The sequence below is a fragment of the Bos javanicus genome, chromosome 28 (assembly GCF_032452875.1).
Source record: "Bos javanicus breed banteng chromosome 28, ARS-OSU_banteng_1.0, whole genome shotgun sequence".
NCBI classification, from domain to species: domain Eukaryota; kingdom Metazoa; phylum Chordata; class Mammalia; order Artiodactyla; family Bovidae; genus Bos; species Bos javanicus.
This window is the reverse complement of record NC_083895.1, coordinates 9,618,914-9,631,504: the sequence shown is the minus strand read 5'-3', so window position 1 is coordinate 9,631,504 and position 12,591 is coordinate 9,618,914. Positions and strand designations below refer to the sequence as shown.

Sequence of the window (12,591 nt, the reverse complement as noted above, 5' to 3'; positions counted from 1 at the left end):
CACGCTCCAGGGCTTGCTGCCAGCAGAGTGGCAGTCAGTGGAGAAAGCAGCAGAGAAAAGCTGGGCCTCTACCACTAGGAGAACAGCGGCCACCTGAAGGTGTCCATCCACATGGAAGGAAAAAGGGCTACAAGTGTGGGCCAGCTAGACACCACCTAGATACAGAGCATGCCCAGTCCCCCCAGCTCCTCCCCGAGCCACTTGGCCACCTGCTCGCTGAGGGTCTCAAAGCCACCACAGGGGCGGTGGGGCTGACCCTGACGTGGGCCCTTCCTCCTGCCCCTGCACTGAAGCCCCTCATGCTGCCATGCCCCGACCGCTGCTCCACCCTAGACGCGGACCCGCGTGCAGTGGCTGGGCTGGGCGCTTTTTGTGACCGGTGGTCAAACCCCCACTGCCCTTCATTCTCATCAGTCCTGCTAACTCCGGGCCATCAGGCTGGTTGGAAAGGGTTCATGTACAGTCATTCTCCATTCACTTGTGCTTTCCATTGTGTAGCTAGAATTATATGTATTTCTACTAGCCTGTCCAGAGCACAGCTGCTGCTGCTGCTGCTACGTCGCTTCAGTTGTGTCCGACTTTGTGTGACCCCGTAGACAGCAGCCCACCAGGCTCCCCCGTCCCTGGGATTCTCCAGGCAAGAACAGTGGAGTGGGTTGCCATTTCCTTCTCCAATGCATGAAAATGAAAAGTGAAAGTGAGGTTGCTCAGTCGTGTCCGACTCTTCGAGACCCCACGGACTGCAGCCCACCAGGCTCACCCGTCCCTGGGATTTTCCAGGCAAGAGTACTGGAGTGGGGTGCCACTTCCTTCTCCACAGGGACCACCTGTATTTGGACTTCAACTTGATGTAGTGGCCCCACAACCATACATGCACACACACGCACGCGTGCACGCACACACACACACACTTGAGCACACACAGTCCTGGGAGCTCTGTCACTCTCGCTCCTGTGAGCAGAGGCTCCTCCCCAAGTTCAGAGACACCTCTTCCCAGCCAAGCTCTCCGATCTGACATGCTCCCACCACTGTCAGCCCTGGCTCAGTGAAGGATCTGAGAGAAGGATCAGTCTAGAAACGATGACTGGATTAAACACACCAGGCAATCCTTCAACTTCGGGCGAGAATTCAATCAGCAAGTGCAAGGCATTCATCACTGGGTCTGCAAATATAGGCCGTGACTTGATTATCTCAGCAAACCTCATTGCCTCATGTCTTGGGGGACATTCTTGCCCAGCAGAAAGCGGTATAAACAAGCAAGATGCTGACTGCCCAGCACACTGCTGACAACTCCAATCAGCCGATCTGCACACCCAAACCCCTCTGCTGACCAGAGGTTTTCTCTGTGCTGAAAATGAGTGTTGAACCACCCAATTCCCAGTCTTCCGAAACCATTTAGGAGGAGGCCAGGCAGATTATAGAATGCGCCATGCACTTCTGTGGCACTTTGCTCCATATCTAGCTCCATTCCACACCCACCTCAATACCCTGATTCTGTTGCCTAACCTGCAGAGGGAATGACCACATCTGGGGCAAAGGTGGGGTGGGGGCGCTACTCACGGGCAGAAAGGACCAGTGGTCACAAGTCCCAGCAGACCCCAGAGCCAAGGGACTGCACCTCTGAAACACTGGCTTGGGGAGCTATGCTTCAATTCCTATCACAAGGTAGGTAGCGTCAGAGTGGTTAGAAATATTTTGCTAAAAGAAAGCTCTTCATCAGGCATCTCCTCAGTCGAGAGACCTATGAGCTGCTGTCTTTTGCATAAACTATTATGCAGAGATGAGGCAGGTTAAGGAATTGAGAGAAGACCTTTAAAAGTTAGAGAAAGTCTATTTGACTTGCCACTTTTTGTTTTTAACGCCAAAAGATGCATTTATTTGAGGTTTGTTAGGACTGTAGCAGATCCAAGAAGCACTTGAACTGTGCTCTGCTGCTGCTGCTAAGTCGCTTCAGTCGTGTCTGACTCTGTGCGACCCCATAGACGGCAGCCCACTAGGCTCCTCTGTCCCTGGGATTCTCCAGGCAAGAATACTGGAGTGGGTTGCCATTTCCTTCTCCAATCTACCAGACTACAAAATAGGGCAAGTTTATTATGATTTTTCTTTTAGACTGACTTCCTCTATTTTTAGGTGTGGGCATAAGAGAAACAGGGCAAAAGACAAAGAACACACTTACAAGAGATAGATGACAAATTTGGAAAAGCTTGTTTTTGAGGTATGATTTCAAACCGCATTGCTGCATGAGCAGGAACCTTAACGAAGGAAAGGATTTACTTCCCTCCCTCTCAGGAAGGCCGTCGGGGCTGGTGCAGTGGCCCCGGGTCCCACCCAAAGCGCCAGTCCCTCTCCGTGCCTTCCTTCGCGGCTCCCCTGGATGGCTCTCGCCCCACAGCCTGGCTGCCGAGCCCTGGACCCTCTGTCTGTGCTCAAAGAGGGGGCGGGCAGGGTGGTGGGCAATGGCCAGAAGCCCCGTTCAGATGCTCCATTTTACCTCTCCCTGGTCCGAGTGAGTCCCACATCCCACTTGAAAGCAAATAGTCTAGGAAGGTAACAATTTACCCAAGCAGCGACAACCTCAGGTGAAACCGAGTCCCTGTTAGGAGAACGGACATCGGGTAGGGAACCAGGGTGTCTGGCTCCAGTGTCCAATCCAGCCCGACCCCAGTGACACGTTCTTACTGGGAAGGATACTAGGACAAGCTTTGGCAATTCCTCCTTTGTCACCAGCACCATTTACTGCGCAGTTCCTCAAAGAAACGTCTTGCAACTTGCTCAGCTGACTGTATGAAAAACACATAGTTCACATGCAGACATAAACATGTACGCTATCCATCGGCCCTTTAAAAAATTAAAAAGCATTTTAGATACATAAAAAGGCACCAGAAATAACAGTATCCACCGCCCAACTTAAGAAATAAAGCCTTATTGGAAAAAAAAAAAAAGAAAGCATCACAAACATTATACACAACACTGAAATCCTCTCGAGCCCCTTTCCACTGCCCTCTCCTCTCGTCCTCCACTCCCCGTAGGGGACCAGGGCACTGGGGTCAGTGTTGGCTTAGTCTTAAGCATTTCTTAATAGTTTTACTATTTTTTTATAGTTTACTATTTGACTCTAATAGTTTTACTATAGTTCCATGTTCCTAAACAGTTATTGCAGTTTTGAATATTATAAAATTTGACATGAACGGTAGCATACGGCTTCCCTAGTGGCTCAGATGGTAAAGCGTCTGTCTGCAGTGTGGGAGACCTGGGTTCGATCCCTGGGTCAGGAAGATCCCCTGGCAATGGCAGCCCACTCCAGTATTCTTGCCTGGAAAATCCCATGCACGGAGGAGCCTGGGGGCTACAGTCCATGGGGTCGCAGAGAGTCGGACACGACTGAGCGACTTCACTTTCATTTTCCTGTGACTAACTTTCTCCCTCACCAATACCCTGTTCAGCACTGAGATGGGACGACATGGACACGTGCTCTGGAATACACGCGTTCATACCTGCAGTCTCACCGCAGAGAGACCACAGTTGATTTATTTGCTCCTCTGGTGACAGGGAGATTATTCCCAACGGTGCTAAAGGACACACTACTGTATACTTTTTGTACTCACGTGGCAAAATCTCTCTAGGGATATAGCCTAGAGAGCACGTGTGTGTATCTGTAGCCTTTTTAGATACTCTCAGAGACACTTTTTTAAGTGTAGAGAATCTGTGTTCTGTTCATCCGAAGAGCCCAAGTGTTACAGCACCGGAGAGTGTTTAGAACACAGGATCTGGACTCAGACTGCCTGCGTTCAGTCCTGATTCCACCCCTCCTCTGGCCTTGGATGTGTTAACATCTCTACACCTCAGATGGCACATCCACATGCCCGTGATCACGATGGCATTATTCACAATGGGTCACATGTAAGCAACCCGAGTGCCCACTGACCAAGGAATAAAGTGCGGTCAGTCCATATGACGGAGTATTATTCAGTCTTAAAAAGGAAGGAACATTTGTGAACCTGGAAGACATTATGCTATGTGAAAGAGGCCAGTCACAAAAGGACAAACACTATATGCCTGCATTTATCTGAGGTACGCAGATGAGAGTCAACTTCATAGACACAGACGTGGAACGGTGGCTGCCACGGGCCGGGGGAGGGAGAGATGTGGAGCTGCTGTTTAAGGGCTGCAAGGTTTCAGTCTGGGAAGAAGAGAAGGTCCTGAAGATGGACAGTGCTGTTGGTTACACAACAGTGGGATGTACCTAACCCTACTGAACTATACACTTAAGTTAAGATGGGGATTTCCAACAGTGGGATGCACCTAACCCTACTGAACTATACACTTAAGATGGGGATTTCCCTGTTGGTCCAGCGGTTAAGAATCTGCCGTGCAATTCAGGGGATGCAGGCTCAATCCCTGGTCCAGGAACTAAGACCCCACATGCCTCAGAGCAACTCAGCTTACGCACCACAACCGAGTCTGCATACAGCAACGAAAAGACCCCACACGCTGCAATGAAGACCCGATGCAGCCAAATTAAAAAAAAAAAAAAATTGGTTAAGATGGTAAATTTTACATTATGTATATTTTACAACTTTTATATGCTATCATTTAGTGGGTCGGTATTTGCGAAGCCCTCAGAATACAGTGTGACATACAGTAAGTCATTTTACAAGCATTTATAAAAATATAAAACTGACAACCTCTGGGGGAATACTAAGACCAACCTGCAAGGCATGAGCTATTACAGTCACAGAAACTTGACGGAAAGGCAACAGCAAAGTTCTGGGGCATAGGCTGCCAAACTTTCTCAGTTCACGGGGCCCTTAGCTTTTCAGTCATTTTCCGCAGTGCCCCGAGGCCAAAAGAAAGTACCATTTAGTAAGCAATTAGGGCCAAACAAGTTTATAATTATTTATGTACTGTCAAACTAGTGTCTGCTGGGCATTATGCAACTTTTCAAACCCTGGAGTCTGAATGGACCCCACCCCTCCTTTTCCTGTTCCATGATGATTTTCAGGAGATACAGTACTCGCTTTTCTTTCAGCACAAGAGTGACCCAAAACCCAGTTTTGCAGGTATGTGACACCATGGAAAGAAGAGGAATATCATGACACTCAACTACCTGCAACTAGCAGTTCACACCATGTCCGGCAGATGTCACTGTTCCCCTCTAAAATGAAAACTATCCTGCTGGACCCGTGAGTTCCATGTGGTGCCCCGAAGCTTAGGGATCCCGGTCTCAATTCAGACCTCAGTCAGAGCCACAGTTATCTCCAAAGAGAAACCATACACAGTGGTTTTCATTTAGTTTTGCTTCCTCATTATAAGTCTTTTCTCAGCGCTGCAAACTCAAAGCTGGTCAGCTGGAATTATTAAGGCGATAATACAATGGCTTAAAGTTGAGGTTGAGTCAAGTGGTTCAGTTCAGTCGCTCAGTCGTGTCCGACTGTTTGGGACCCCATGAATCGCAGCACGCCAGGCCTCCCTGTCCATCACCAACTCCCAGAGTTCACTCAGACTTACATCCATTGAGTCAGTGATGCCATCCAGCCATCTCATCCTCTGTCGTCCCCTTCTCCTTCTGCCCCCAATCCCTCCCAGCATCAGAGTCTTTTCCAATGAGTCAATTCTTCGCATGAGGTGGCCAAAGTACTGGAGTTTCAGCTTTAGCATCATTCCTTCCAAAGAAATCCCAGGGCTAATCTCCTTCAGAATGGACTGGTTGGATCTCCCTGCAGTCCAAGGGACTCTCAAGAGTCTTCTCCAACACCACAGTTCAAAAACATCAATTCTTCAGTGCTTAGACTTCTTCACAGTCCAACTCTCACATCCATACATGACCACTGGAAAAACCTTAGCCTTGACTAGCCGGACCTTTGTTGGCAAAGTAATGTCTCTGCTTTTGAATATGCTATCTAGGTTGGACATAACTTTCCTTCCAAGGAGTAAGCGTCTTTTAATTTCATGGCTTCAGTCACCATCTGCAGTGATTTTGGAGCCCAAAAAAATAAAGTCTGACACTGTTTCCACTGTTTCCCCATCTATTTCCCATGAAGTGATGGGACCGGATGCCATGATCTTCGTTTTCTGAATGTTGAGCTTTAAGCCAACTTTTTCACTCTTCTCTTTCACTTTCATCAAGAGGCTTTTTAGTTCCTCTTCACTTTCTGCCATAAGGGTGGTGTCATCTGCATATCTGAGGTTATTGATATTTCTCCCAGCAATCTTGATTCCAGCTTGTGCTTCTTCCAGTCCAGCATTTCTCATGATGTATTCTGCATATAAGTTAAATAAACAGGGTGACAATATACAGCCTTGACGTACTCCTTTTCCTATTTGGAACCAGTCTGTTGTTCCATGTCCAGTTCTAACTGTTGCTTCCTGACCTGCATATAGGTTTCTCAAGAGGCAGGTCAGGTGGTCTGGTATTCCCATTTCTTTCAGAATTTCTCACAGTTTTTTGTGATCCACACAGTCAAAGGCTTTGGCATAGTCAATAAAGCAGAAGTAGATGTTTTTCTGGAACTCTCTTGCTTTTTCCATGATCCAGCGGATGTTGGCGATTTGATCTGTGCTTCCTCTGCCTTTTCTAAAACCAGCTTGAACATCAGCAAGTTCACGGTTCATGTATTGCTGAAGCCTGGCTTGGAGAATTTTGAGCATTACTTTATTAGCATGTGAGATGAGTGCAATCGTGCGGTAGTTTGAGCATTCTTTGGCATTGCCTTTCTTTGGGATCGGAATGAAAACTGACCTTTTCCAGTCCTGTGGCCACTGCTGAGTTTTCCAAATTTGCTGGCATATTGAGTGTGGTTAAGACTCCACATTCCCAAAGCAGGGGGCACAGGTTGATCCCACGCACAGCACAGCAAGGCCAAATTAAAAAAAAAAAAAAAGCAAGCATCACTCCAACAGTGATGCCTACCACTTGTTATTCCTAAGAGTTCTAACAGCTTAGGTATTACTTTGGAAATGAGGAAACTGAAGCTTAGAAACCAAAGAAGCTCTAACTGGTGTCAGGACTAGAAAGAAAGTGGCTGAGCTGACATCTGAACCCAGCCTGACTGACTCCAACACTGGGTCCTTTCCAGAAAGACACTAGCCCATTAGTGAACATGCTGATATGCAAGCGTAGTCATTCACTAGAAATCTGAGTTATGCAGCTGTTCATAAACCAGGGGAGAAAAATCTGTTGGCAGTTTGTTAACACTCACAGTGCCCATGGTGTTCTCTGAAAGAGATCAACCAACAGGGGGAGAAAGTACCTCTTCTGGTGTAAGAAATTTTTTTAATATTTGCATTTTAAATGGAAAAAATTAAGCAAAGAACTCTAAACCTATGAAGGATATAGTTCTGTTAGCGTTAGTCACTCAGTTGTGTCCAATTCTTTAGGACTCCATGGATGGCAGCCTGCCGGGCTCCTCTGTCTATGGAATTTTCTGGGCAAGAATACTAAAGTGAGTAGCCATTCTCTCCTCCAGGGGATCTTCCTGACCCAAGGATCTAACTTGGGCTTCTTGCACTGCAGGCAGATTCCTTACCATCTGAGCCACCAGGGAAGCCCCACAGTTCTATAAATCAAGTTCTATAAAGCAAAAATCATCCATATTCGTTGTCTCTCAGTGGTGCATTAGTCATGACTCTTTCGTTCAATGTATATTTTCTAAATCCTCAACGATGAATGTATGTTGTTTGTAATTAATAGTCAAGTTACTGCTTTTTCAAAAATCGTGATTTCTTTTGTGTGTGTGTGTTTAAAATGCTAAAAACCAGAGATATCGAAAAATGAATTTACTAGGAGTTCCTTCATGGTCTAGTGGTTAGGACTCCGGGCTCTCACAGTCATGGCCTAGGTTCAATCCCTGGTCAGGGAACTTAGATTCTGCAAGCCACAGGGTATAGCCAAAATTTAAAAAAAAATTTTTTTTAATTTTAAAAAAGGAAATGTATTTACTCTTCAACCTTGTGCCCATGTGCAGTTAAATTCTGTATCATGTTTAAATCACCATAATAATAATAATGAGAACAATAAAAAGATAGCAAAGAATTTAATTTTGAACAGAATCACAGTTTAACTCTTTCAGAGACTGAAGGTGTCAATAGCAGCAAATCTACTCTCCAGAGTGGCCACCAGGGGTCACTACTAGGACGCCTCACCCAGGTCAGGGTCACACACCACACTGACCATCACTAAAGTAGCGCAGCCTCGGAAGTCACCCAAACCACACAGTTGTGCACGGCTTTGTTTGAATATTAGTTTCTACTCTGGTTCACACGGTGCATCAGAATAAGCAATGAGGCTCTCTGAAGAGCAGCACTGTGTTCAAAGAGTTTGAAAGTGCAGAGAAAGTTCAAACACAGCACTTTCAAAATGCATTTAGTGCCCCTTAGACACAGTCACTTTGGGGTGCATTTTAAAAGCAAGAGCCCATGGTATTCTGATCCAGTAGGTCTGGGATGGGACCCAGAATTCAGCACGTTTCAAAAGCAGCCCAGGTGATGAGGGTGTGCAGAGATGGGAACTACTGGGTTTTAGAAGGTGCCATCCTGCTACATGGCACAGGTAACGAAGCAGACTTCTGTTTCCATCCCTGACTCAGCAAATGGCCAACCTTAGCTCCGTGATAATTAGTCAATACAGTAGAGTATGGTACAAATAATAACGGGCAAATCAATGTTTTTCTTTCAATCTAGAAAAGTCCTGTGCTAAAATAAGAACTTTAATTTCCCCTAAATATTCAATCCTTGGATCCCTCTGATTGCAATTTGGTGATGTGCAGAAAAGAGACCTGCTTGGGAGCAAAGTTCTCAGCACTGACACACAGTCAAGTGAACTTAAATCCTAAACTTGGATGAAACTGTCAAAGTCAGCTCGACCATTATCAGTTTCACTTACCTTTGCTGTTTTATAACAGAGTCAAAACCAACGGTTTCTACAGGTTTATTTCCAATTATAACAATCTGCTCTGTTTCCTCTTCCTTTGGTTCATCTTCTAGCACATAGCGGTTCTTAATTGCAGTGAGAAAGTCTACTCCAAAATTTACTTTGTGTGGACGAATGAAGGATCCGGCTGTGGGGTGCCTGGAAATGGAGACAAATAGAACAGAGAGAATATCATCTGTGGGGATATTAAAATAAGATCACACGCACGAAAATCCTTTATAAATTGTCAGTCTGCCACAAATGTAAAATGTCTGCATTTACAAATATATTAGCAAATAAAAGCAATTAAACAATTTTTAAAAAGAAGGAGAAAGCAAGTATCATCCACCAAGAATGGCCGTAAGGCAATGTTCTGAAGGTTTTTAAAATTTTCCGTATGCTAAAAAAGTAAAAACAGCATAAAAGGGAATATTTTTTAAAAAGCGTAATTGATACAATTGATCATAAAGTGTTGAGAGCTGATGCAAGCAGGTAAAATCCCAATAAACAGATAAGAAATATAGAACAGATAATTCATAAAACAGGAAAGAGTATTAAAACCATGGAGAAAAGTTTCACGTTGCTAATGATTAAGAAATGCAAATTTGGGGCTTCCCTGGTGGTTCAATGGTAAAGAATCCTCCCACCAATGTAGGAGACACGGTTCGATCCCTGGTCTGGGAAGACCCCATGTGCTGCAGGGCAACAAAGCCCATGCTCCACAACTACTGAGCCTGTGCTCTAGAGCCTACAAGCCAAAGCTACTGAGTCCACTAAAGCCTGCACACCTAGAGCCCGCGCTCCACATTAAGAGAAGCCCATGTACTGTAACTAGAGAGCGCCCGCCACCCCCCCCCCGCCCCCCCCGCCGCAACTGGAGAAGCAGCTCACAGCGCAACTAACACCCAGCACGGCCAAAAACTGAAAATTTAAAAAATAAATTAAAAAAAAAAAGCAAATGCAAACAATGAAACTATTTTCAATAAAATTGGCAAAAAATAAAGTCCTAACATTCAAAGACTGCAAGGTTGAGTTAGTGTTTGATTGTATAATCATACCCCTGGGAATCTGTCAGCAGGCAATAATTTAAAAATAAAACAAAACTGCACTTACAAAGAGTCTATATAATAGCATTTTTTAAAACTGAGGAATTCTGGAAACCATAAAAATGTCCAGCTGGACAGGAACTATTAAGTGAACCAGATAGATGAGGTCATTAAAGTATTCTAGCTGTAATACTTAAGAAAACTACTTACAGAATAATGCTGAGATTTCTAAAGACTGATCCAAATTGTACATGCCACAGCTACAGAAGAATCTTATCTATGGCTAGACAAAGATTGAATAAGGACACAAAGAAATGAAAATACTTGTGGATAACAGGATTACATACAAAATTTTTAAATTATTAGATCAGATCAGACCAAATTATAACCTGAAATAAATGAAAGTTCAAATATGGGTATAAAATTAGAGCATGAATATCCTATATTCTACAGAAGTATAGGATATCCTACCATAATTTATATTTACCACCATTTATATATTTTATATAAATTTATATTTACCATAATTTACATAATTTTAAATTACAAAATTGTTTTATAGCCATTTTTAGCAATAATTTCTATAAGAATTTAATAAAAATATTAACCATATTGCTGTATGTAAGAACTATTGTCAGGCTTTTCAAGACACTCAAAACAGATCTTTAGACACATTACATTTCACCATCAGCACTGGATTACGGCAACAAGACCTAACTTTCAGGGAAATCCAAGTATGCTTACAAAACAGCTAAAAATGGTAGTATCCTTTGATCACAGTAGAGAATAAATGATGAAATACACGAATCGCCAAAAACTGTACAATAAACACTATTTTGGCTTATGCCCTTTAACTCTTAGAGAAATCAAACTTCCCTATAAATCACCATAATTAAAGGGGATGAAATACTGACGATAAATTTTGTCAATATAAACATATATACGTTTTTTTCTGGAATGTGGCTCTAGAGAGATTACCAGATTGTGAAAGGTATTTGTAACCCCAGAGTCAGAAGTGATGCCTCAGGCAAAAAGTGGCCCCGAGGTCGTGAGAACCCCAGAGAGGGCAGCGTCCCAGAAGGCGACAGAGACTGGACATCTCTGTTGCCACAAAATCTAGCAATCGGAAAGTAACCCTGGAAGAAGTAGCTGGGGTGGGGCCGTGAGGCGAATTCCAGTGAGAGGAGACTGGGCTTAGATTACTCTCACTCCAAGGAGTTTTATTGGAAAGGGGAATGTATGTTTTAAGACAGGACAAGGCATGAAACTTATATGCTGATGAAGATAACCCTACAAAGAGGGGGAAACTGTTGATGCAGGAAATTAAATTCTCTGTTGCAGCAAAATCATGTTCTGAATCTGTGTTGTCTGCTGGGGTATCAGAGGATCACTATCTACCAGATGCTACCTAGAAAATACTTCGTTTTTTTTTTTTTCTCACATGTTTTTTCATTGTGGTAAAAGTCACATAATATAAAACATACTATTTTAACAAATTGAACTGTACGCAATGTTCACACTGTTGTATGGCTCTCGCCATCATCCATCTCCCAGACTGTTCACCTTCTCAAACTGAAATTCTGTCCCCATTAAACACTAAGTCCCTACCCACTCCCATCTGGCCCCTGGCATCCACCAGTGTCCTTTCTGATTCTACGAATTTGGCTATTCTAGGTACCTCGTATAAGTGATATTAAACAGTATTTGTCCACACCTAATGTAGATTAGAATGCAGAAATAATATTGCTTTAACTGTAGGAATTTAAGGGATTAGATTTGATAGAGTGCCTGAAGAACTATGGACAGAGGTTCGTGACACTGTACAGGAGGCAGTGATTAAGACCATCTCCAAGAAAAAGAAATGCAAAAGAGCAAAATGGTTGTCTGAGGAGGCCTTACAAATAGCTGAGAAAAGAAAGTTTTCTCAAAAGAAAGAAAAGCTGAGAAAAGAAAAGAAAGTTAAAGGAGAAAAAGGAAAGATATACCCCTTTGAATGCAGAATTTCAAAGAATAGCGAGGAGAGGTAAGAAAGCCTTCCTCAGTGATCAATGCAAAGAAATAGAGGAAAACAAAAGAATGGGAAAGACTAGAGATCTCTTCAAGAAAATTAGATACCAAAGGAATACTTCATGCAAAAATGGGCACAATAAAGGACAGAGATGGTATGGACCTAACAGAAGCAGAAGATATTGAGAAGAGGTGGCAAGAATACACAGAACTACACAAAAAAGATCTTCATGACCCAGAAAACCATGACCATGTGATCACTCACCTAGAGCAATCCTGGAATGCAAAGTCAAGTGGGTCTTAGGAAGCATCACTACAAACAAAGCTAGAGGAGGTGATGGAATTCCAGTTGAGCTATTTCAAATCCTAAAAGATGATGTTAAAGTACCACAGTCAATATGCCAGCAAATTTGGAAAACTCAGCAGCGGCCACAGGGCCAGAAAAGGTCAGTTTTCATTCCAATCCCAAAGAAAGGCAATGCCAGAGAATGCTCAAACTACCTCACCATTGCACTCATCTCACACACGAGCAAAGTAATGCTCAAAATTCTCCAAGTGAGGTTTCAACAGAACATGAACCGAGAACTGCCAGGTGTTCAACTGGATTTAGAAAAGGCAGAGGAACCAGAG

General features: G+C 43.9%; 1 protein-coding gene across 4 annotated transcripts in view; it reads right to left on the bottom strand.

Moving 5' to 3' along the window:
• Positions 1-12,591, bottom strand: part of TBCE (tubulin folding cofactor E) — an 89,373-nt gene that overhangs the window by 13,312 nt on the left and 63,470 nt on the right. For 3 of the 4 annotated variants that reach the window (XM_061404871.1, XM_061404873.1, XM_061404872.1), the window contains exons 4-5: positions 8,882-9,067; positions 2,692-2,780 (exon numbers count right to left, since the gene is read on the bottom strand). In XM_061404871.1, the coding sequence (XP_061260855.1) occupies positions 2,692-2,780; positions 8,882-9,067 (275 nt within the window). Of the gene's footprint in view, positions 1-2,691; positions 2,839-8,881; positions 9,068-12,591 lie in introns of those variants that run through there. The other variant, XM_061404874.1, reaches the window with a different exon arrangement.